Raw genomic sequence first — 23,397 nt, 5'->3', positions numbered from 1 at the left:
CTTAGAGAGGCGCTTCAGCCCCCGGAGCATCTTCGTGGCCTCTGGACTCAGTCCAACAGGTCCAGGTCCCCGCTGCGCTGAGGGCCCCGGGCTGGAGGCAGTGCTGCAGGTGGGCTCTCACGGGACAGGAGGAGAGGGGCAGGATCGCCCCGCTGGGCCTGCCGGGTGCACCCGCACACGGCACAGGACGGGCACCGGACGGGCACAGGCAGCCCCCGGCGGGGCGGGAGAGCAGGCGGCCCTGGGACAGCGCGGTGCGGCAGCGCCCCCTGCCGGCTGCGCGGAGAGCGCCCCGTAGCGGGTCGGGCGCAGCGCGACGAACCGGCGCGACAGCCGCGTCACGTGACCCGGCGGGCGGGCGGCCCTCTCAACGGGCGCCTCACTACCCCCGCCACGGGCCCGGCAGGGGCGGGGCCGAACGAGCGACGGCGCTTCCGGTTGGCGGCGCGCGGGCCCGGGCAGCCGGGGAGCGGGCGCGACTCGGCCGCGCGCCTCCGCCCGGAGCCCCGCCCCCTCCTCCCCCTCCCGCCCCTCGCGCGGCCCGAGCCCGCGAGCGCTGCCGCCGCCGCCATTGGCGGGTGCGCCCAGCCCCTGCCCGCGCCCGCTGCCGCCCGGGAGGTGCCTCAGCGGTGAGTGCGGGAGGGGGGGCCGCGATCGCGCCCCGCACAAGCACGGCGCTCCCGCCCGCGGCCGCGGCCCGGCCCGCACCCCTCCCCCTGGGCAACGCGCCTGGGCCTTCCCCTTGCCCAGCCCCCGCCGCGGCGTCGCGCCGGGAGGGCGGGTGGCCGGGTCGGCGGGGAGCGTGGCGGTGTGGCGCAGGCGGCGGCGAGTGGTGCCGGCGCGGGGGCTTAAAGCCGTCGGGGCGGGAGCGGCGGCTCCGCTCACGGGGAGCAGAGATGGGGGGTGTCGAGGCAGAGCAGCCGGCGGAGGGGATGGGTGGCGGGGGAGAGGCCCCGAGAGGGCCGGGCAGGGCCGAAGCCGGTGCCCGGGGGAAGCCCGGCCCTCAGCACTCGCTCCCCCAGCGAGAAAGCGGCAGCAGCGGCCGCGAAGCGAGGAGCCAGCGAGGCGCAGACCGAGCGGCGCTGTCCCGCTCCGGTGGGGAGGCGCTGCCAGACGCCGCGGCAGGACCTGTGTCCGCGCCGAGTCTCGACGGGAGCGTCCTCATCACTCAGGACAGAGCCGCTGCGCCGCCCGGGAAGCGGGTGCAGACCTGAAGGCTCTGAGCATGTCACTGGGTCGCAGCCTCACGTCGTTAGGGATGGACGAAGCGAGGTGACAGTGGCATTTTGGAGCCACTTGCGAACTGGTGGAGGCTCGTTCGTGTCACCTGCACTCACTTGCTGGAGCTTCGGGATGGGCTGGGGGAGCAGTAGTAGGTGGTGCGCTTGTCAGGAGGGTTTGATGCGTGACTGTGCCGAGAGGAGCTGTTGATACTGGCTCAGCACTCTTGGAAGTAAGAGGAGTAACTGGCAGCTTGACTTGTCCTGAGTTGTAGGTGAGGAATATAGAGACCTGGGACATCACTTTACTCTTCCATAATCTCCCCTTGAACAACGCTTGCTTTCAGGAGAATGTAAACAGAATTATTTGTAGAATCATGGAATAGTTAGGGTTGGAAAGGACCTTAATATCATCTAGTTCCAACCCCCCTGCTGTGGGCAGGGACACCTCACACTAAACCATGTCACCCAAGTGCCATCAAGATACGCAACGTGTCACAATTCCTGAACAGATTGTGTGCTATGGTGTGTCCAGTGGCACCTTAGGTTCAGCACTGCAGAAATAAGGTTTCTGGGGCCATTTTTGGAAGCTGTCTGTGTGGAATTGGAAATTTGCAATTAGAAAGCCCTGTCAGGACCATAAAGAATTAATTTTTCCTGCCCCAACTCTGTTATAGGTACGTTGATACTGCTCTGCAGTTCGGACTGGTGTCAGATCTTGTAGTAAGAGCTACTGTTGGTGTGCAAGACTTGTCATTCTCTTAGCAGAGGTGGAAACCTTGCAGAATAGCAACAGTTCTATCCCTTTGTGTTTCTAAAGTCTTTTGCATGTGCATCATGTTCTGTCACTTTGCAACTCTCCTTTGACTTGATCCTTTCCTGGAAACATGGAACCACATTTGCTGCCTGGATCCGTTGTCTCGCGTGTTTTCACCGCATATCTCACTGTTTCAGCAGCTGGTCAGGTCAGGGTACTTGTGCTTTTTTTAGGTGTGTGATTTTAGAAACGTGGTTCAGTTCCATCAGATTGTTGCTGATGCAACTTAGCCCAAGTAGATGGCTGGTAGCAGGGAGTTCAGTTGTGAGGATGTGGCCAGATGCCTGTGGATGCTGCTGGATTAGCAGGAGTGCAGCGCTGCCCTTCTTGTGGGTGGTGTCTTGGAAGTGACTCCCATACGTGCTGTGGGTGGTTGTGTTGGAAGTGACTCCCTTACCTGCTGTTGGCGTTGTGAAGTGTATGCTCTGCTGCACTGTGGGATGTTTGTGTGCAGCTTCCTCTGGAAGCTAAACTTGTGCTGCTTGTCAGTCACAACACAGGGATATAGCTTCAAGAGGAGCATCGTGTTGCCACTAGGCTGCCATTTACTTTTTCTTGGTACCGCAAAAAAATGCAATTTTTCCTTTCACTTAAACGCAGCAGTAGTTTGGATCTGCTCCTGGTAGTAGAGGCAGCGATGCATCTGTATCTGGCTTTCTTGTGCTGGCAGCAAACTTCCCCATTGACCCTCTTCACTGATAGAGTATATGGCTGAACTGTTTGCGGGCAAGAGAATTCCAAGGCTGATGAACATGAACAGCCGTTCTTCCTGCACAGTGACTGATAGAGGGAATCCAGAGTGGTTGTAGGGCATCAGAGAAAATAGACGGCTTTCTTCTTGAGGGCTTTCCCAGCTGTGCTGACATCATTGATGGGTTTTCTGTGTTCACAGGCAGTCGAGATGTTTGTGCCCTTCCATGCTTCTTGCTGGCACTGCCTTATGACAGTCGCAGCCTATCCTCTTTAGAGGAAAAATGCAGGGATCTGTTAAATGGTGCAGCACTGAGTGTAGAATGTGTATATTAGAAATAACCTGAAATGATGAGTAGATGTCCAACTATGATGTTGGAATAGAGGTTAGAAGTGGAGACGTCTTGTCAGCTGCCAGAGTCAGTGCTGTGCCATCCCCTGGGTGGATTCTTTCTTACACGCAGTATCTCCTGCGCATTTCTTTTCTGCCACTGGGAGGCTTCAGAGGGACTTCGTCTGTAGTGGGATCCTCATTGATGATGGGATGCCCAATCCAAGAACGGGCTCTGAAGTGGCTGTGTGTGCTGGCTGGGAAGATAATCAGGAGAGGTTTGTCTGCTATGTGCCTCAGCTTAGGCCACTCCTATTGTTTAGTCTAATGGGAGCTCAACAGAGATTGCTGATGTGGTTTGACTGCACTTTTTTCCACTTTTTTCTACTTTTCTCTACTTTCTTCCACTTAGTCCCCCCTTTTCCCCACTTTTTCTCTTCCCCCTTCCCCCCCCCTTCCCTCCCTTTTGCCCAGTTTTCCCCTCTCCTTTTTTCACCTTTTTTTTTTTTTTTCCTTTTCCCCTGCTCTCTGTCTGTTCTTCCTGTGGTGGAAGAGATTATGGCAAGAACTACAGTGCAGGAGACAGGATCTGCAGCATTTCTGTGGAGAGAGTAGAGAGCAGGTTGTAGGAACCTTTGTGCATAGGTTGTAGACACGCATGAAGAAAGGGGAATGCAGTGAGGTGGCCTAAGGTGCTGCAATACCAAAGAGTCGTCTTGCTTAGCAGTATGCCTCAATTGTGAAGAGATTTCAGCAGAAGAGACAGTTTCATCAGTGACTGCCAGCTGGTGCTCCTTCACGTTATTTCTTATGCCAAAGGCTTGAATGTCAACCTTTGGATGTCTGGAGATGAAAATGAGGAAGTGCCTGTAACTTCTCCAGTTGCAGAATAACCTCCTGGTCAAACCTGCTTAGCAGCAACTTGGACAATTTATGAAAGGGAGCCAGGACCTTTTCTCACCACTGCATTTGGAAAGAAAACGGAAATTTCCGTTGTAAAATAAGATAGAATTGAATAAAAGGAAAGGATGGGAGGTAGGGTGAAGTGTAGTTGAGAAGAGTGAATGAGAGAAATCTGCAGAAGGGTAACAGTTAGGTGATGTGTAAGGAGGAGGGAAATGAGGAGGAGGGTGGAAAAGATTGTCTGGTAAACTTTGTTGTAAACAATGATAAACTAACTTTGGATAAACCTTTTTTGGTTTTCTAGACAAAAGAAAATGGGCAATTTAGAATTACCACCAATTTTGGAAGGAGAAAATTCGCTTTTGGTTCTGAAAATGCGATCAGTGCAGTGTGTCCTTACTGTCCTAATGAGGTTCTGCTATAGTTTCGTAAAAAAAGGAATCACTTTCTCTGTCTTGTATGATCAGTTCAGAATTTCTGGCTTTCAAATGGAAATCTTTGTTTCTTCCCATCACCCCAAATCCCACAACAAAAAAATAAATCTTTATTCATAAAGACTTTTAGGTCTTTTGGACTATTAAGATGTGGCTTGCTTCATTGTTTTTTTATTGACAAGTTGTTTGCTATTTTAGAGATACAGACACTGAAAACTATTATGATCTTTCTGTTTTGTTTGGATCTTTTTCAGGAGTGTGAAGTTTGTTATAAGGTGTTGGGAAGTGTTTTGTGGTCTCCCTTGAATGTGCCGTGGGACATTTTGGGGTGTCTTTTGTATGACTGCTAATAGTGCTGGGAAACACTGTGTCTTACAAGACCCCTGAAATTTGGTTCATAGCTTAGCATGATAATAATGCAACATCTGTTTAATTTGAACCTACAAGAAAAAAGCCTGTGCATTTCACCTAAATATCCAAATGTTTCTTTTCACCATAGAGATCCCTCCCACATTTACATGAAAATGACTTGCAGCATTTGATTAGCCTTGGATTTTGCTTATTGTAGTAGCTAATCTGGGTAAATTCTGTTGGAAATAGTGGAATCTAGCCAGATCATTAAAAATTACTTGCATTTCAGATGCTGCATTTCTGTTTCTTGTTTGGGGAGGTTGTGTTTTGTTTGTTTGCTTTGGTCTTGTTTGGTTTGGAGTTTTTTTGGGTTAGTTGGTTGGTTGGTTGATGGTTTTTAAGTCTTGCCAAAACAGTAATTTTGAGAAATTTCCCATCTTTCTCTTTGGGGTGAGGCAAAGGATGTTGTGAATGCAAAGGGCTGTCAACTGCACCGACTGGAAAACAAAGACATCCTGGCTGCTTTTTAAACAGCATTTTTGTTGTTATTAGGGCAGCAGATGAAATAGTGGAATGGAAAAAATTTTTTTCATGATGGAAAAATTATTTGTGAGCAGCAGCTTTTGGTTTTCATGTAATTAGGGAAAGGAAAACAGTGCTCAACAGATGAAAACAGGGCCTAGGCTTCTGGCTGCTGTTTTCTTCTTGAAATTATTTTTTGTCTTTGTTAAAACCAGCTGATTTGTTTTGAAATTTTATGGTAAAGAAGCAGTTTTGAAACTGCTTTATGTCAGTGGCACTGTTTCACAGTACCTTTTGTTTTTAGTTTACATGTGTAATGTAAATCAACCGAGTCTGGGAAGTAAAGACAAGTGAGAAAGCAAGTCACGTTTATTGAATGCAACATAAACTTCCCTCTTCATCACCTGGGCTCTTTTTTATTGTTTGCTTGCATATTTTTTTTACATAGCTAGGAAGGCCTACTGTTAAATATAAACTTTGTTTTTCAGGTTTTACTGATGTAAAATGACTTGCAGAAGTTGAAGACACCTGTATTTTGGGTTTCTTGGTGAAGTGGTATCTGTGCAGAAGTTACACTTGCTAAAACGGCGTGTGGGGGGAAAAGCACATGCACTTATTTATGAATGATGAAGAATTTAAATTAACATTGACAGCTAATTATACAGACTTATTTTTTCTTTCCTTTATGGCAGGAACTGAAGCTTCCTCTTTAAAAGCTGCAGTGCTGTGAGAACTGTTACTGACCATTGAAAAATGGACGTGTTGCAGGTACTGCGTAAAACCGCAGAGCGCTTAGAGTGTGATCACTGCAGCTTCAAAGGAACAGACTATGAAAGCATACAGATTCATATGGGTACCATACACCCAGAGTATTGTGATGAAATGGATGCTGCTGGTTTGGGTAAACTTATATTTTATCAAAAAAGTGCAAAATTGTTTCACTGCCACAAATGCTTCTTTACCAGTAAGATGTATTGCAATGTATATTATCACATCACAGCACAGCATGCAGCACCTGAGAAGTGGAATAAGGAACGGAAAGAACAGGTAGAAGGAGATGCAGATGCCTCCAAAAAAAGTGTCACAGTGGAGGCACAGAAACCTACCCTTTCCCCTGAGTCACGCAAACCTGCCCCTTCTCCCGAACAACCCAAATCTGAACCTGTTGTTTCCCCCAAGCTTCAGAAATCGTCAGTGTCTCCAGAGCCGCAGAAGTCAGCTCAGGCAACTTCCTCGGAGCCAGAGAAGTCAGCCCAGGCCGTGTCCCCAGACCCAGAAAAGTCAGCCGAGGCCACATCTCCAGATCCAGAGAAGTCAGCCTCAGCCGTATCCCCAGACTCAGAGAAGCCATCTCCTGCAGTGTCCCCTGACCCACAGAAGCCATCTCCTGCAGTGTCCCCAGATCCACAGAAGCTATCTCCTGCAGTGTCTCCTGACCCACAGAAGCCTGCCCCGGCTGTGTCTCCAGAGCCTCGTCGTCATTCCCCAGCTGTGTCTCCAGAGCCTCGTCGTCATTCCCCAGCAATATCTCCAGAGCCCCGTCGGCATTCCCCCGCTGTATCACCAGAGCCCCGTCGCCATTCTCCTGCCGTGTCTCCAGAGCCCCGCAGATACTCCCCAGCTGTGTCACCAGAGCCAAAGAAACCTACTCCAGCAGTATCCCCTGAACCACGACGGTATGCCCCAGCTGGGTCTCCTGAGCCCAGGAGACATCCTTCTCAAATGCGTAGGCCTGCTTCTGCTGCTTCTCCTGAAACCAGGAGGCCTGCTCCGGCGGTTTCACCGGAGTCATGGAGACCTGGTCCAACTGTTTCCCCTGAGCCCTGGAGGTCAACACCTCACGAGGTGCAGAAGTCTTCCGCGGTTTCTCCCTGGGCTCCAAAGTCTGCCATGTCAGCGTCTGTAGAATCCCGGAGGTCTGCTCCTGAGTCCCGAAGGCCGGGCCCAGTTGTGTCACCAGAACCTAGAAGGCTTGTTTCTGACTCCTGGAAATCTACGTCCTTTTCCGAATCCCAGAAGTCTACTCTTGTTTCTTCTGAGCCATGGAAACCCATCTCATCCGTTTACCCTGAAGGCTGGAAACCTGTTGTGTCCCCTGACACATGGAAGCATTCTCCCCCTGTTTCTCCCGAGCTTCGGAAGTCTAGTCACACTGTTTCCTCTGACTCTTGGAAGTCTTCTTTCTTTCCTGAGGTCCGTAAGCCTGGTGCTTCGGTATCTCCTGAATCTTGGAAACTCTCTGAGTCCCGGAAATCTATGTATTTTTCTGAAACTCAGAAATCCACCTCTGCTGCTTCATCTGAGGTTCAGAAACGGGCTCATTTCCCAGAACCTCGGAAAAGAGCTCTGTTCCCAGAGTCTCGTAAATCTAATCCTACTGTTTCTACTGATGTCCAGAAACGTGCTGTCTTTTCTGAGCCCCAGAATCAGGTGCCTACTTCTGCTGTTTCTACTGAAGGCCAAAAACATGCCTTATGTTCTGAAACCCAGAAATTAGCTCTTGCTTCTTCTGAAGTCCAAAAGCACACCCTGTTCTCAGAAGCCCAGAAACTCACTCCCATTGCCTCTGAAGTTCAGGAGCCTACTTCCTTCCCAGAGTCTCAGAAATCTGTTTCTCCTGAAATTCAGAAACATGGCCTCTTTACTGAGAGCCAGAAACCTACTCCTTCCGTTTCTCCTGAGACCCCCAAACAAGCTGTTTTTACTGACTCCCAGAAATCTGCTGTTTCCCCTGATGTTCAAAAGCATGCTGTATTTTCTGAGATGCAGAAGCCTGCTGCTGTTTTATCCTCTGATGTCCAGAGACACGCTGAAACTACTGTACCTTCTGAAATCCAGAAGAGCATCCTGTTCTCCGAGCCTCAGAAATCTGCTTCGGGTTTTTCCTCCGAGTCCCAGACACCTAGTGAGTCTGGTGAGAGTGACTTTCTTTCTCACAGTTTAGATGATCAGAAACCACTGGATGATTTGTTCTCACAGGACGAACAATCAATATTAGCCAAAGAATCTCCAGAAGACATGTTATATTCTTGTCCCAAAAAGAAGCCCAAGAAGGAAAACCAGGAGAACTCAGATTCTGAGCTAAATAGCAGTGAGTGTGGAAAAGCAGAGATGGACTCCATGGAGATAAAGGAGCAAGAATCCAACAGTGACCAAGAGCAGTATGATATGGAGCCATCTGATTATGGCAAAGAGAGCAAAATAGATGCAACTCCTCCCATGCAGCCACAGTGTGTGCTGCAGTTTACTGAAGAGAAAGAGGCTTTCATCTCTGAGGAAGAAATAGCAAAATACATGAAGCGTGGCAAGGGAAAGTATTATTGCAAGATTTGTTGCTGTCGTGCAATGAAAAAAGGTGCCGTCTTGCACCACTTAGTTAACAAGCATAATGTTCAAAGCCCCTACAAATGTAAAATATGTGGCAAAGCTTTTCTCTTGGAGTCTCTCCTCAAAAACCATGTTGCTGCTCATGGTCAAAGTTTGTTGAAGTGTCCACGTTGCAATTTTGAATCTAATTTTCCCCGAGGCTTTAAGAAACATTTAACCCATTGCCAAAGCCGTCATAGTGATGATACACCTAAAAAACACTTGGACAGCCTTGAACCTCTTGAAGAACAAATTTAATCTTTTTTTTTTCTCCCTTGTGCTAGAAGGGAAATTGTGCTGAATTTACAGAAGTGTTCAAAAGTGTTGCTATATGTTAACTGAGTAGTTTAGCCGTTCTGACAAGTCAGAAGATGCATGGTTTATTGTACTATGTTTAACTTGTCTTATAGCTGTATTACTGAAATGATTTACTTCGGAAAGTAATTTTAAATACGTGTTCATGTCTTTGTATTACCCATCAGTAGAGTCATATTTTATTTTTCAGATGTACTATGTTTTTGAAACCAAAATGGATACAAATTAGTTTTGTAAAGATTTGTAAAACATACAGGCAATTAAGGACTGGAGTGGCAAGCAATCCATATATTCCTGTGAAGACTGAACTTGTTTTTTCACATTTGTTAAATGTTGTATTTTTCAAAACGTTTTTAATCAGATTGTCAAGATTGAAATTCTTACCAAACTGAATGTGAATGAGCCAGGCATGAGAGCCCATCAATCCTTCTGGAATAATTCTCCTCTGAGGTTGTAATTGAGTGTAAGTTTTGTTGGAAATTTATTGCACTCAATTCTCTGACTTACTTGTCTCAGATTTAGAAGCATCAAGGTACTTAGTTTGTGATTCTGTATTTTGGCCATGTTTTAAGCATGTACTAATATACCTTAAATTGATGGATTAACGTCAGACTATGTATAGCTCAAAACTTTCTCTTGATGATTCAGATGTTTGTAATGTCAGAACCCCCTAAATTTCTTGTATTTGGTGAAATGTTATGCTTTAATGTTTTAACAATAAAAAGAAACCCAACCTGGCGTGGGCCATTTTTGGTTTTTACGAAATCAAGAACAAAACCTTTCATGTTGAACATACTGCCTTTTAAGTATCTTTGACAGCAGGCGATGCAAAATTATCCTGGCGTTCTGCTCTGAATAATTCAGCTTGCCAGCCATCAGCCTGTGAAAGAAAGGTTAGTCTGTATGTTCTGTCTGCTTCAGAAAAACACTTTGGATGTAAATGAAGGAAAACATGGAAAACAGGAACTTGTGCACTGTTACTTAGTATGTTTGCCTTTGTACTACTTGCATATTAACTGTTCAAAAACTATAAGTACTTTCTAATTCAGCAGGAGTACAGATTTTAAGTGGAAGCAGCACAAGGAAAGTTGTATTCTCCTCAGGCTAATACTTAAAATTTGTTTCCTTTCTGTATATTAATATATTGTTTTCTTAATCTCATGACATTTTAGAAGCAGAAAATCTTGTCAAAAATATAATTATTGAAGGTTTGCCTGTAGATTCATAGTTTTGTACTTTGAAGGCTTTTTTTTAATCCTGACTATTTAGTGATGTACATCAGCTTACTCTTGTCTTACTTACATAAGTTGCTATGCTCATATTTTCGTGTTTTTAAAAGGAGGAGAGGAAGAAGTTGAACTGTGTCCTACCATACTGCTGTTACCACCTGTCCCGAAGAAACTTTCATTTAAGTAAGTTTTGGTCAAATAATTGTTTTTCTGAAGTATATGTAGCCATATATAAGCATATATATATATATATATATATAAAGCATATTTGAGAATATTTTTGTTGCTTACTTTCCATGGGGAATGAGAAATACTGGTCAGGGAAGTATCAGAGCTAGATAAATCAATTTAAAACTTGAATAATGTGAAATTTGGGAAAGTGTGAAACTGAAAAGCAAATAGATGGAAGGTGTAGGTGGGGTTCCACTGGAATTCTAACCTTTCTGTATGTGCTTTGTAGTAGACTTCAGAAGAGTGATTGTGTGCTTTTAAAATACGGAATTATATGAAGCTTGCACAATATAATACTTTGCATTTTCTTTCCTGTAGGTTTTCATGACTTAGTTTAACCTGTATTTAAAGAAAAAATCACAACCGACCAACACCACCTTCGCTCCCCCCGCCTTTCCCCCCTCCCCCAATTTCTTAGGGATTTCTTGGTCAAAAGAGAAGTTAAAAAAATTGCTTTTTAAGTGATGGTATTACCCAACCAGGGTTGCCACATGGATGTTGATCAGTTATCTCTAAAGATCACAAACATAAGCATCCTGTGCATAATTAACAATGAAAAATTAGATATAAAATATATATGATGTAATATATAAATATCAACATATGAAGCTATACAACATCTATAAAATACGTATTTAGTTTTTCAACATTATTTTTTGAAAAGGGATTCAAGAAGGAGGTAACTTCCTCCCGTGTCGATGTAAATAACTTGAATGCACTCTGAGACTTGCTACTTTTTCCTGGGACTGCAGTTCAGTGTAGAAAGAGTGAATTTAACGAAAATCCAGGAGAAGTAATTTACTCACGACAGCACAGGAGGCTGTGAAGATTAGTTTTCTCTGCTTCCCAGGTAGTTGAAAACATTATTTCCTGCAATAGCAAATAATACGTATTCATGGAAGTCAGCATAGTGAAATAGTTTCCTGACATTGCATTATATCCTTATTATATACTTAGGTATAATACAATAATCAATTTTAAGATTCTCTGAAATTTTTAAGAATGTTACTTTAATAGATTATATGTGTGATTTAGAGCATGCTTCTAAGCATAAACTTTCAGGCAAGATGTCAGTGAAAATGGCACATCCTTTTATACAATCCCCATCCTTGAAGAGGAATCTCTTCTCTGTGTGCTTGGAAGGGTGGAGCTTTTAGTCCTTTCATGGAGAAGATGCAATGGAAGGACCTTCTTTGCTGACCTTGGTGTCTGCAGGGCTGTTTATCTCATATGTTGTCACTCCTTTCTCTGCTGAAGTTGCTATTGTGTGGCAACTTTTCCCCTTTCTGAAGTATGTTATCCCAGAGGTGCTGTCACTATCACTTATGGCCACAGCCATCCAGTGGTGGTTCTGTTTTGGAGCTGGCTGGCATTGGCTCCATCAGACAGGGGAAGCTTCTAGCAACTTTTAATAGGAGCCCCCCCTTTAGGCTCTCCACACACACACCTTGCCATGCAAACACAATGCATACAGCCGCATGAGTTTCTAAGACCTGAGTTGCCTGTGACATCCTGTGGGGCAAATCAATGTGTATTAGAATGCTAAATGCTGTTCCTTAAAGTTCAAATATTCTGCTCTATAAATTAATAATTTCTGGAGGGATTAAACCCAACCTCAGGACTATGAGATACTGTTTTCCTCTGTACCAAGCCTACTGTCCATTATTCTTCCTCTGCTTCTTAAATAGCCTCTTGGTTTCAGTCAGCATTAGAAATAATTGGCAATATGGGATATTAACTTCTAAAATATCCCGAGCATTGTTATGACTAACTGCAGGTTGTAGTCAACACAAATAAACCCTTAAGCAAACTAAATGGTCCTGGTATGATGCATGTGAGATAAATATGCGTTGGACAGAAATCAGAATATGCGTGCAAATAAAATGTGGCTTTTACTGGTATCACTTGTTCATATGTAAGAGATTGTTTTGTTTCAGCTTTCTCTCATGTCTGATTTCCTGAGGATCTCAGAGCTAAAACAATTTTCAGAACTGGAAACTGAACAGCTGTAGGAGTGCAAAGTGTTAGAAAAGATTAGTGTGAAAATCCACACTCACGTTGGAAAGCTTTGGTGTACATGTTAATCTGTATAGGAATTCTGGCTTCTCTTTGAATCGTGGTATACAGGCTTTCGTAATGAATTGTTTAACTCTTAATTCAGTGTGGATGCAGTCATATTTAAAATGATCCTGTACTCTAGTATTTGCTGCTTGTGCATTACTATTATCACATCAGTCATTTTTTAGTCTCCTTGTTATGAGGTTCCTTTAATTTGCTGTGGGTTTAGAAACACATTTCTTACGTAGGCAGTACCTCTGCTGTAGCTGCAAAGAAATTTGGACGCAGGTTGAGTTCATCTGCCTGTTCAGAAGAACACCAGCTGCCTGGCTTTGTGCCGGGAAGCCAGGCAGGGAGTATGGAAGGTGCCCACCACCCACTAGGCTGCAAACCTTGTTAGAGCTAAAGCTTTGCTCTTATGCTAACAGAAGGATGCTAAAGCATGGTTAGGCTCTCTAGATGGTGGTATGCCTCATGCAGGGCTTGTGTTTCTGGGTACAGCCCATGCCTGGATGGTGCGGCCTCCCATGGGATGTGGGATGCAGGATGCAGAGCAGCTGCTGCCCTGCGGCTTCCTGCAGCCTTTCTGGCTTATGCACTTCTTCCACCCCACTGGGGCCATGGGGCCATCTGTGTTTCGACTTAGTTCACTATTCCTTTAAGCTCTTTTAAGAAGAGTTGTAGTACCTACCGAGATAAAAATAAACCAGCAAATGGGTGGGGAATGATAGCAGCGTTGTGGTTTTGTGCACATGACAACTGTTCCACCACGAAAATCCTGATTTCATGTTACACCAAGTGCTGTTTTAATCTCGTTACTGTTGCTGCTCGCCTGAACCCAGTTTTGTTAAGGTTATCCATTAGAGGGAGCTACAGAGCAATTTATTGGTAGATCCTTCTTACGGCATGGTTTTAAAACATGTTAAATACACATATGGAATAGTAATACATCAATGATAGGTTCACAGATGGCTCCGGGCTTTTCTCCTTATTATGATGAATTAGTTTTGGCCCTCCTAAGACTGATTTCCTAGATATCTGGAGTCCTCTATTTAAAGCACTTGTTTCTTTTCTTTGACACCCCCCCTACTGTGCAGTTATCCCATTCCCATAGCATGTGCATTATTTACAAGGATGTTTAAAATATTTAATGTACAAAAAATAATCACTCTTTTGTTCCCTAGATCTCCGTTTCTCTCATCTTGATCAGAAAAAAGTGCTAAGGGAATTACAGAGAAAGCCTGCCTTTCTCATGGTGGTATTGAGGAGATGGGCTGCACTCAAAACCACCTAACGCCAGCCTATGCAGGGGACCTGTGCTGGGCGTAAGCTCTGCAAGTGCAAAGAGGATTTGCATACAGTCTGCAGCAGCTGGTGTACACAGCAGAGATGCAGCCTCTGACTATGAGAGGGTTTAAAATCTCAGACCTGTTGATAGCCAGAAGCTGAGAGGGTAAAGCAGGGCCACAAGCAGGCCCCTCAAGTCCTCATGCACAACATTTGCAGCTGGCCCCCACTGCTTCTGCAAAAGACCCTGGCACAGCTTCTCACCCAAAAAGAAAAGCTGCACAGGGGAGGGCAGTGCGTGTTCCACAGTCACCCAGAGATGCTCTGGAGGGAACCAGTGAGGTGGAAAAGATGCATGAGAGAGGCCAAATTTAGAGCCAGGTTAAGCTTCCTCAGGCCTGAGCAGAGAGGGGGCTGCCTCCAAGCGGGAAATCTGAAAATACAAATCCAGATGTGGTTGACTGCTGTAGGAAATCTGCCTGCAAGGCGGTGGTACTGCTGGCCTGACCTACCGTGGTTTAGGGTGTTTCCACTTCCAGTACTGACAGTGCTTTCTTGGCTACTGATGGGCAGCAAGACAGTGACTGTGCTTCAAGACACTGCCTTTAGATGCAGCCTGCTCATCTGCAGTCAGTTTTGCCCTTGAAATCCTTAGGAATTTTGCCAGTGTGAAGTCGTGCACTATTTGACTTACTGAGGCAATAGCTGTTTACAGATACGAAAGACAAACAAACCCTGAAACTTCTGTCCTTCATTATTTTACATTGACTTGCTGTGGTCTGGGCTGGCTCCAGCATTTTTTCTCACTACACTCATTACTCCAGGCAGCAATGAAACTGGTTAAGCCAAAGGACCGACTTGGCCTTGATGTGTTTGTAATGTCATTGGGTGTAGGGGCAAACACAAATGTAGTGCCTTGGCCATGGGAACCTTCCTGCTTCATTTATAGTAAAAAACAATCAGATGTCCTCATTTCCCTCACTTTCAAACCTCTGTAATGCACATGCATGCACACTAAAGTGAAAGAAGTTGGAAGACTCATGATTCGATCTTTCAAACCTTTTGGTGAGAAATCCATTGAAATTTAACTTCCCCCTAAAGAAACATAGGTAAAGCTGCAGGGATGTTTTAATTGTGTTAAAAACGGTCCCCAGACGCGGTCACATTACTTGGAAGAAAATGCTACTTTTGAGTAATTATTTCCTGCTGCAAGACAAACTGACAACTGTGATAAATGATCTTAGGCGGGACTGCTGGCATAGCATTCATTGTGTTTTTGCAGCAGCAAGGAAGGATTCAAATACATACGCATTTACAACAGAACTGGAATAGCTTATCTATTCGGGTTTTGTCGGCATGTTTATGTCCGAGTAGCTGGAGTGAAGATTCCAGTTTTGCTGATAAATAACACAGAAAATCAAACTGCTGGCTTGCACAGCCTAGTTTACACTGTTTTGCAGCAGCTGCAGCATGAATTCTTTACACTTAATTTATACCAACAGATATGATTCCAGCATAGTGGAGGGCTCCCTGGGTGCAAGGGAGCTGGGTCTTGCAGACCAGGCTGCACCAGGGCTGCCTGTGCTGGAGACACCCAGCAAGGAGAAAGCAGGCACTGAAGTTTTTGATGGCTGTTAGCCTAGGCTATAGCCTGTCCAGATTGCTTAAAACTGGCTGGTTTATTATTTGGATATAAACTGGTTGCTGATTAGATAGATGCAAGTGGGTTTGTTTAATTAAAAAAAAAAAAAGGCCAGCTGATTGAGGTAAAAACTACGTGGTTTATGGGAGAAAATGCCAAAATTAATTACAGTTACCATCTGTTTCATCAAAACAGTCTCTTAGAATACCTCTGTTATCAGCACTGGCTTTGATATCTTTCTCAAATTTATTCCAGTGAGGAGATACTTTAAATTACATTGTTCCACATAATCCCTAGCAGGCAACTGAGTGGTGGTGTCTGCAGTGACCTTATGATGTTATTTCTTTGAAAGGAAATACTGCTGTGGCTTTAGTCACTGCAAGCTTAGCTCTGTGTGCAGGAAACTTGCATGAATTTTTGTAGGGATTTATTCAAGGAGGTCTTTGTGTATGCATTTCTGTATGAGACAGATTGCAAACATGAACGGCATTCTTTTCCCCAGGATCCTTTCCACTACCTGACCAAGATTTAATTCCTGCAGTATTAATTCTCAAAAGAAAACAGGAAGAGTTCACCTCTCCCCATGGTGCTTAGGCACATATACACATGCATGTGCATACATCTTGCTCTTAAGAGCTATGCCACGATATATGAGTTAGCTGTTGTGAGAGTCTCACAATAAACTTGTATGACACAATGTGGAGGAACTGAGTGAGTGAGCATAGCATGAGCTTTTATCCCATGAACTTGCTTGTGGCATGGGGCTGTTTGTCACAGGCTCCTGCTGTACTGCTGGGCTTCCTGCATTCCAGTCCTTGACTAGTTTCCGGGGGGGTTATGGGGTGTTTGAAATTGATGTTATGTATTGCTATTGGTAGATAGAAGATGTCAGACTAGTGCTCAGGTGATAGAGGCAAGGTGCTGTGAAGCTGACATCGGGGAAACAAAACCCAATAATTTCCTTTAACAGCCCATCTGTCTTACTGTATATGCATTCTCCAAAACATTCATTTGGCTGGCAAATGAGAAGGTGTCACTGACTGAATGTTTGTAATCTCCAAGGCTGAAAGGAACATGTGAGTTCATGTGTACTGGATCCTGTGAATTCAAGGAAAATTCAAAGGAGATTTCATCTGCTTCTGGAAGGAAAAATTCTTCGCTCTGCATCCTTCAAAGAGAAACAAAAACATCCTTTATTATTCTTAGTAAGAGGGCCGTACTGTTCCTCTCAACATAGTGAAATGATGACTCCTTGAAAATCTTGCTGCTCTTACATCTTGGATAAATCCTAGCCTAATGGAAATGAAGAATTAGGCAATAAGATTAGAAAGAGAGATTGTTCCTGAATCAGTCCATTAGGATTAACCAGGCTTTGTTCCATGGCAACTTAGCTAAGAATAATCATGACTGCAAATAGTGCTGTTCCAGTTTCTTGGGTGGAGCAGAGCAAAATTGCTGGTCTCCAAATGCAATTGTTAATGTGTCTGGCGGTTCTCAAATGTCACAGAAATACAGTTAGAGTTGTTGGTTTTGCCATCGTACGTGATGCATGAGGAGTTCAAAACTCTGAAGGCCAACTGAGTCATATGTCCTTGTATTTTCAGATTATTTTTGGTGGGACATGATTTCTGACATTAACAGTTGAGGTTGATAGTATTATCTCTGCCACCTGCCCTGAGTCACCAGTGGCATACAAGGCATTGAGTATGCGAGAGGTGTGGGCTGGAGCGGTCAGGCTGACACATTAGTGGGTCCTTATGATAAACCGGTTCTCTGGAATGTGGATCTCTGGTGGAGGAGAAGTTCAAAACACTTTCCCTGTTCATTCGTGCTGCACTACATGCCTAGAATCATAGAATGGTTTGGGTTGGAAGGGACCTTAAAGATTATCTGGTTCCAAACCCCCTGCCTTGGGCGGGGACACCTTCCACTAGACCAGGTTGCTCAAAGCCCCTAGATCCTGTCGTCATGCAGAGTGTAGTCATGCTATTCAACTGTAATAAGCCATGCAAGCATAGAGAGCAGTGTTCAGCCCATCCTCAAGTAAACTCCTCCTAGGTCCGAGCTCTGAGTAAATTACTCCATGTGTCTCTAGGCCAACCTGCTCACACATAGCCAGGTTTTGTTTCGGGTAGCTGAGCTGGGTCCAAGGAAAGGCACCAGTGAGCAGTTTGATTGCATTGATTCTGTCAAGGAAGAATCACAAGAATCTTTTAAGAATCATAAATCTTGCATTTCTTTGTATTAGTTGGGTTTATTATTCTACTTGTACGCTTTCCCTGCCACATTGCAATACTTTTTTTTGAAAATCCACATCTGCCTCTCTAATCTGTGTTTGGAAACTATGATGCTTTCTTAATTTCACCAATCTGAGTTAACATGAATACTCCTCCCTTGGAGTATTGTGTAGAGTTCCAGTGTCCTCAGCATAAAAAGGACATGGAACTGTTGGAACAAGTCCAGAGGAGGGCCACGAGGATGATCAGGGGGCTGGAGCACCTCCTGTATGAAGATAGGCTGAGGAAGTTGGGGCTGTTCAGCCTGGAGAAGGCTGCATGGAGACCTCATAGCAGCCTTCCAGTATCTAAAGGGGGCCTGTAAGGATGCTGGGGAGGGACTCTTCCTTAGGGACTGTAGTGACAGGACAAGGGGTAACGGGTTAAAACTTAAACAGGGGAAGTTTAGATTGGGTATAAGGAAGAAGCTCTTTCCTGTTAGGGTGGTGAGGCACTGGAATGGGTTGCCCAGGGAGGTTGTGAGTGCTCCATCCCTGGCAGTGTTCAAGGCCAGGTTGGATGGAGCCTTGTGTGGGATGGTTTAGTGTGAGGCATCCCTGCCCATGGCAGGGGGGTTGGAACTAGATGATCTTGAGGTCCTTTCCAACCCTAACTATTCTATGATTCTATGAATCATTGTACATATTTGATTATAGTGGCATGGGCATTTAAACAATGATGACAAGCATGAATTTATCCACTGCAGGCAACACCAATTTACACAAGGTTTGGGTAGCATTTATTTGTGTATGCAAAACCACGGCAAAATATTCTGGTCAGAAAAAAACCCCAACAATCAAAAACCCAACCCCATATTCACTCACTTATGATTTAATGTGTATTTCAAACAGTCACTTATTTCTCCTTAAACCAGCTGAGGCACTAGAAGAAAGTTTGTGCAGGGACAGCACCGCTCTTCACAAGTGCTTCTCTTTGAGGGTAGATTTGTGCCTTTGGGGCACTTTCCTGCCTCTCCTCCACACCCGTTACCAGGGCTGTCAGTCCAACAGGCCCACCTCTTCTGGGCACCCATCAACTGCTCTCTTCAGGGAGTCTGGCTGATACCGAGAGCAAATGACATCTTGTTCCGCTTTAGTTGTCTGGCCTGAGCCTGTTGTCCAGGTTGCTCCATCATTTGGTGGAGAGTGTCAGGTACCAGCAGGAGCCAGCTTGGGCACTCTTTGGGCAGGCCTTGGGGATGCTCCTTCCTCCCTGAAACTCTGCCCTCCCTCTTCCACCTGCAAAAGGGACACAGGCATCCAGCCAATAACCAACCCAAATGTGTAAGGAAGGAGAGGATATGACTGCCAGCCAAAGTGATCCAAACACAAAGTTCATTGTAAGCACTGTTTACTCATCCAAAGAGACATGGAGTGCAGAACTGGGGATGAATGGAGTCAAGCCCATGCATGCATTTCCTTAACTAAGTCTCTTCTGTGAGGCTTTGGCAAGATAACTTTTGATTCGGTTGCTCTCACTGTCGAGTTCAGAGTCACCCTTTATTATGGGTGTTTCTCCCAGAGAGTCAACACAAGCAGTGCTGAAAATTCCCCTTACACATGCACACCATCTGCATGGCTTCTTTGGCAGGCCAGCACGTTTGGGGTTTTGGTGGCCTTTTCTATCCTAGCTCCAGATCTGGGTTCTCCCTCACCAGGCCATTCTGCACCCACAGCTCTCCTACTGTTTTGCAATGGGCTTGTGGTGTCAGCTGAACTCCACCTTGCCTTGCCATCATAGGCATTCCTGCTTTTTTCACTCCAGTTACCTCACTCTGATTTAACTCCTTACAGCCAGAGTGGATAATGGCAAACTGATGAAAATTACAGCATCTTTATAACATAATGTTCGTACCAGCTGCATTTACCGCATGGTGCTCAAACTCTGCAAACCTACTGCTTCATTGAAAGTAATTCTAAAGTCTGTTTCCTTTTAAAATAGCTATAAAAAATGAACATATGATTTATACTTGTGGTTGTGTGCAGCCCTGTGTGCCTTTGGGAATGCAGGGACTCTACCTTGGAAGGTTGTAGCCATCTAGAAAACATCTGTACATCTTGTGGAGACATGACAGATAGTCTTTGTGGGGTGTGTCATTTGGAAACTCATGCAACTTCGCAGGAAGCCTGTCTCACTGATGACGGTCTTCAGGCTGTAGAAGATCCATGCAAAGCATACCTGCTGCACGCACATGCAAGGCACTGAGCACAGCCACGGGTTGCGGCGAAAGGCCCATCCCATCTGAGACTTTTCATGGGCAGCGTAGTCAGCTGCAAGAGCATTACATATGTGGTCATGGTGCTGGAGTTCCCACCTGCCATCCGGTTTTCTTGTCCTCACAGAAGCGTTGTTTGTTATGTGCCATACTTTTGCCAGCTGTGTTTTGATTCCACTCGTGCCCCTCCACGGCGGCCTCATGTACGTACACCTCTCAGGATGTCTGCCAAATCAGCTAGTTGAGGCTGAAATACTTTTCAAGTTACTGGTTTAGGAAATATTTATGCAGGAACAACAAAGGAGGAAATGCGGCCTCTGGTGTCCTTTGGCTTCAATCTAAAGTGAAGTTTGTCAGCGGGAGAGAGGAACAGATGCTCTGCAGGCCAGCATTGGTGCACGGGGCCACGCTCCTGGGCCAGCCACAAGGCACGAGGGACAGGGCTGCGTGCTTCAAACATGCTGCCTTGGGTAGCTTATTCTCACAGCGCTGGGGTAAAGCTGTGGCGTGCACAACAAAGTACCCTCCATGCCCACCATGAATACCCGCCCTGAGCAGGGTCTGGGACCGTCCTTGTGCTCTTTACCGAGAGCATTTGTTGTTCGTCAGATCAACCTTGTTCTCAATTCTTTGACAAAAACAATACACACACCCCTTCCCTAAATTACAAGAATTAATTCAATACTTTGTGCTTTTTTGCCAAGCTCATAAAGAACGCTTGCTTTTTAGTGCTTTGCAGGAGAGTGCTGGTATCTTTTCCAGAACTGATTTAATCTGTATACATTGAAGTTTGATATGCTGCAGATGTTTGGCTAATAAATTCTAATAAAACAGCCAGAGCGACCCAGCATGGGAATTTTATCATAATCCTCCTGAGGAAAAAAATATTCATCCCATGGGATGTGTCATAGGTCAAACAAAAACTGTCACACCTCCTCCTTGTTTTGAAATCATCTTTACTTTTATTTGCAGCAAATATGTAAAAGCTTTTTGTCAGCAATTTGTCTGTATTTATGTGCTGGTATGGTAACTAATTATTGCAAGTTCCACACACTGCTAATCTTGCCATAATGGTATTTCTAGTATGACAACTTTCATCTGCTGTCTAAACAAGCACAGTCTTGCCTTTTTTCAGCATGGCTGCGAGTCAAAACCAAGTCGCTGGGATTTGAGGATCTTAGGACTCGCCTGTACATGGTTCTCGCATCAGTGCAATTAGAGAAGTTGAAGTCAAAGCAGAGCAGCCCCCACGCATGGGGGAAACCACACTCTTGTTAAAGTGCTTATATCAGCACAGCTCATCTGCATAAATTTGGTGTAACAAACAAGCAGTCCGCGCCAGAGTAGCTGCATGGGCTGGCTGGCCTGGTCTGGCTGAGACAGTTCTGCAATGTCCACCACTGTGCCAGCGTTCACAGGACGTTTCTTATGGCAATCTATGAGTGAGCTTTTAGAAAGAGCTCATGGGACAAGAAATTGGGCATCATGCTGTTCACCAGGAACATGAGGTTTTCCCCTCTGCTTTCCATTCAGATCTGGGAATTAAGGGCATGGACTTTGAGCATACAATTGCCAACAGGGAACAGTACAACACAGGGAATGGTGTCCCTGTTTCATGTCGCACCAAATGACCAGGTGCAGGAAACATGTTCTTTGCCACATGCCCCAGTGCAGCAAATGTTCTGCAGAAACAGAAGCTTATGCAAGAGACTCATCATGCAGAAACCTCACCACAGGACCAGACTCAGGGGAGCTGTTCTCTACCACGCACTACCGCCTATGACACATCTCTTGCATCGCCGGGTTTTGTTTGTTCCTTTTTTCTATTTTCTTTGTTTTTCTTTTGAAAAAAAGCTTGGTCACCATGTGCTGGTGGTGGAGGTACACAATGTGTTTCCTTTGGCACTGAAAGCAGCTGAAGAATTTCCCACTTCGTCCCCCAGCCCAGCTGCTAACTCTGTCTCTAGGTTGTGCTGATGCAACTGTTTGCATGCGGGTAGTGTAAGTCAGATTGGAGCAATAACTATGTTAAAAAGTCATTTTCAACAAAAAAAAACCCACCCAAAATTGCAAGGGGGACACTGACTTGTGATTGATCGGCACAGGAATGCACTGCAATTGTTAATAAATCATTACAAAAGCAGTTTGTACAGAACTATGGAAGAGAAGTATGAAGCAGCTTGTGTTGGGGCAAGGGGGTTGAAGCCATAAATAATGTGAAAAACAAGTGCTGAAATAAATGAAGCAAACAACTAAGCTGACATTTGGAATTGCACGAGTGTGTTGTCATCCACGGTGAGTATCAAGTGTACTTCTCCAACCTGTCTAATCTAATATAAACACAGAGCAGCATGTATATCCAAAAAAAGGCTCTACCAAAACATTGCAGATACCCATCTTGCCCTGGGGAGATGATAAGGGAAAACAGCAAACCAGATATGAGAGCTCCTAGAGGTATCATTTAATGCATGGGTAGAAGGCATTCACATTCCACTCTAATGAGAGTGGTAAAAACATAGGAGAGGAGAGAACAGGAGAGGAAAGAAGAGGAGAGGAATTTGAATTTTTTAAATTCAAAATAGGGACCATGAGTTCACCATAGAAAAAAATACAGGATTAGAGCTTTGGTTTGGATGCTAAATTTACTGGAACAAATGTGAATGCTTTTATTGACACATTTAAAAGCAAGTCTTCCTTCAACCTGTTTTTTTGTCTCATAGCAAGCTGTTGCGGTTAGAAAAACCCCACCTCTCCAAACATGCACAGCACTAAACCAAAAGATACCCTGCATGAGCTCTGGGTCGAAGGAGTAACTTTGACTCAAACTGAAACTCTTTCAGGACACTCCTAGGGCTTCTGTCTTGTAAAGTTGGGTTAACCGATTACAGAATTTGTTCCTTGACAGGTAATCGATGAACCCACATGGGTTTGTGCTACCACCCGAACGTGCTATTGGCAACGAAAGTGGGGTGTCAGGGTTTGATATGATTCACAGTGAGGACAGGAACAAGCTGCCATTGGTTTTAATGGTGACTCTTCAGGCACTGGTTTGCCCACAGGTGATCTTGCTCAAGAAAGAGGAGGGAGAACTTCAGCAGACAAGAAAGCTTCCTCCTGTGACTAGAAATAACACCGGCTGCTCTGTGACCCTTGGATGTCTTTTCACTTTAATATGAAGTTAAGCTAACAGATAGATACATAATAAAGCTTCTGCCATATTTTAAGTGCTGTTTGGATGCAGTCTGTACAATAGCAGCTTCTAAAATGACTTTGCTCTAAAGAGGAGAGGATTTAACATTTATTTTTAGCTTATACTAAGAAAAGATTTCTGAGTAGGATTTGCCAAGGAAACAGTGTTTGCATTTAAATTACTTTTCTGCCTGAAGTTCAAATGCTGGTTTAATAACACTGACTTTCAAAAAAAACCCCTTTTTGGTGTCATTTTCCCAATGCTGGAAATGCCATGAAGTCACCAATGATCATATTTTGTAGGTTCGGGGATAAAATCTT

The 23,397-nt window shown here is 45.0% G+C and overlaps 1 protein-coding gene across 6 annotated transcripts; it reads left to right on the top strand.

The window, feature by feature from the left end:
* The first annotated feature begins 554 nt into the window (after positions 1–554).
* CHAMP1 (chromosome alignment maintaining phosphoprotein 1) lies at positions 555–23,111 on the top strand. Of its 6 annotated transcripts, none has more exons than XM_065677838.1 (5): positions 555–629; positions 5,961–6,315; positions 6,448–9,842; positions 10,289–10,361; positions 21,023–23,111. In XM_065677838.1, exons 2-3 carry the CDS (start codon positions 6,022–6,024, stop codon positions 8,890–8,892), a joined length of 2,739 nt encoding a protein of 912 aa, XP_065533910.1. In that variant the 5' UTR covers positions 555–629; positions 5,961–6,021; the 3' UTR covers positions 8,893–9,842; positions 10,289–10,361; positions 21,023–23,111. The 6 variants fall into 6 exon arrangements, with proteins under 6 accessions (XP_065533910.1, XP_065533908.1, XP_065533909.1 ...); XM_065677836.1 differs by having other exon boundaries at positions 5,961–9,842; positions 21,023–22,182; positions 22,793–23,111; XM_065677837.1 differs by having other exon boundaries at positions 5,961–9,842; positions 22,947–23,111.
* The last annotated feature ends 286 nt before the right edge of the window (positions 23,112–23,397 follow it).

This window comes from Lathamus discolor, chromosome 4 (assembly GCF_037157495.1).
Source record: "Lathamus discolor isolate bLatDis1 chromosome 4, bLatDis1.hap1, whole genome shotgun sequence".
In the NCBI taxonomy this organism is placed as follows: domain Eukaryota; kingdom Metazoa; phylum Chordata; class Aves; order Psittaciformes; family Psittacidae; genus Lathamus; species Lathamus discolor.
The sequence above is the reverse complement of the archived record's forward strand: the minus strand, read 5'-3'. Positions and strand labels throughout refer to the sequence as shown.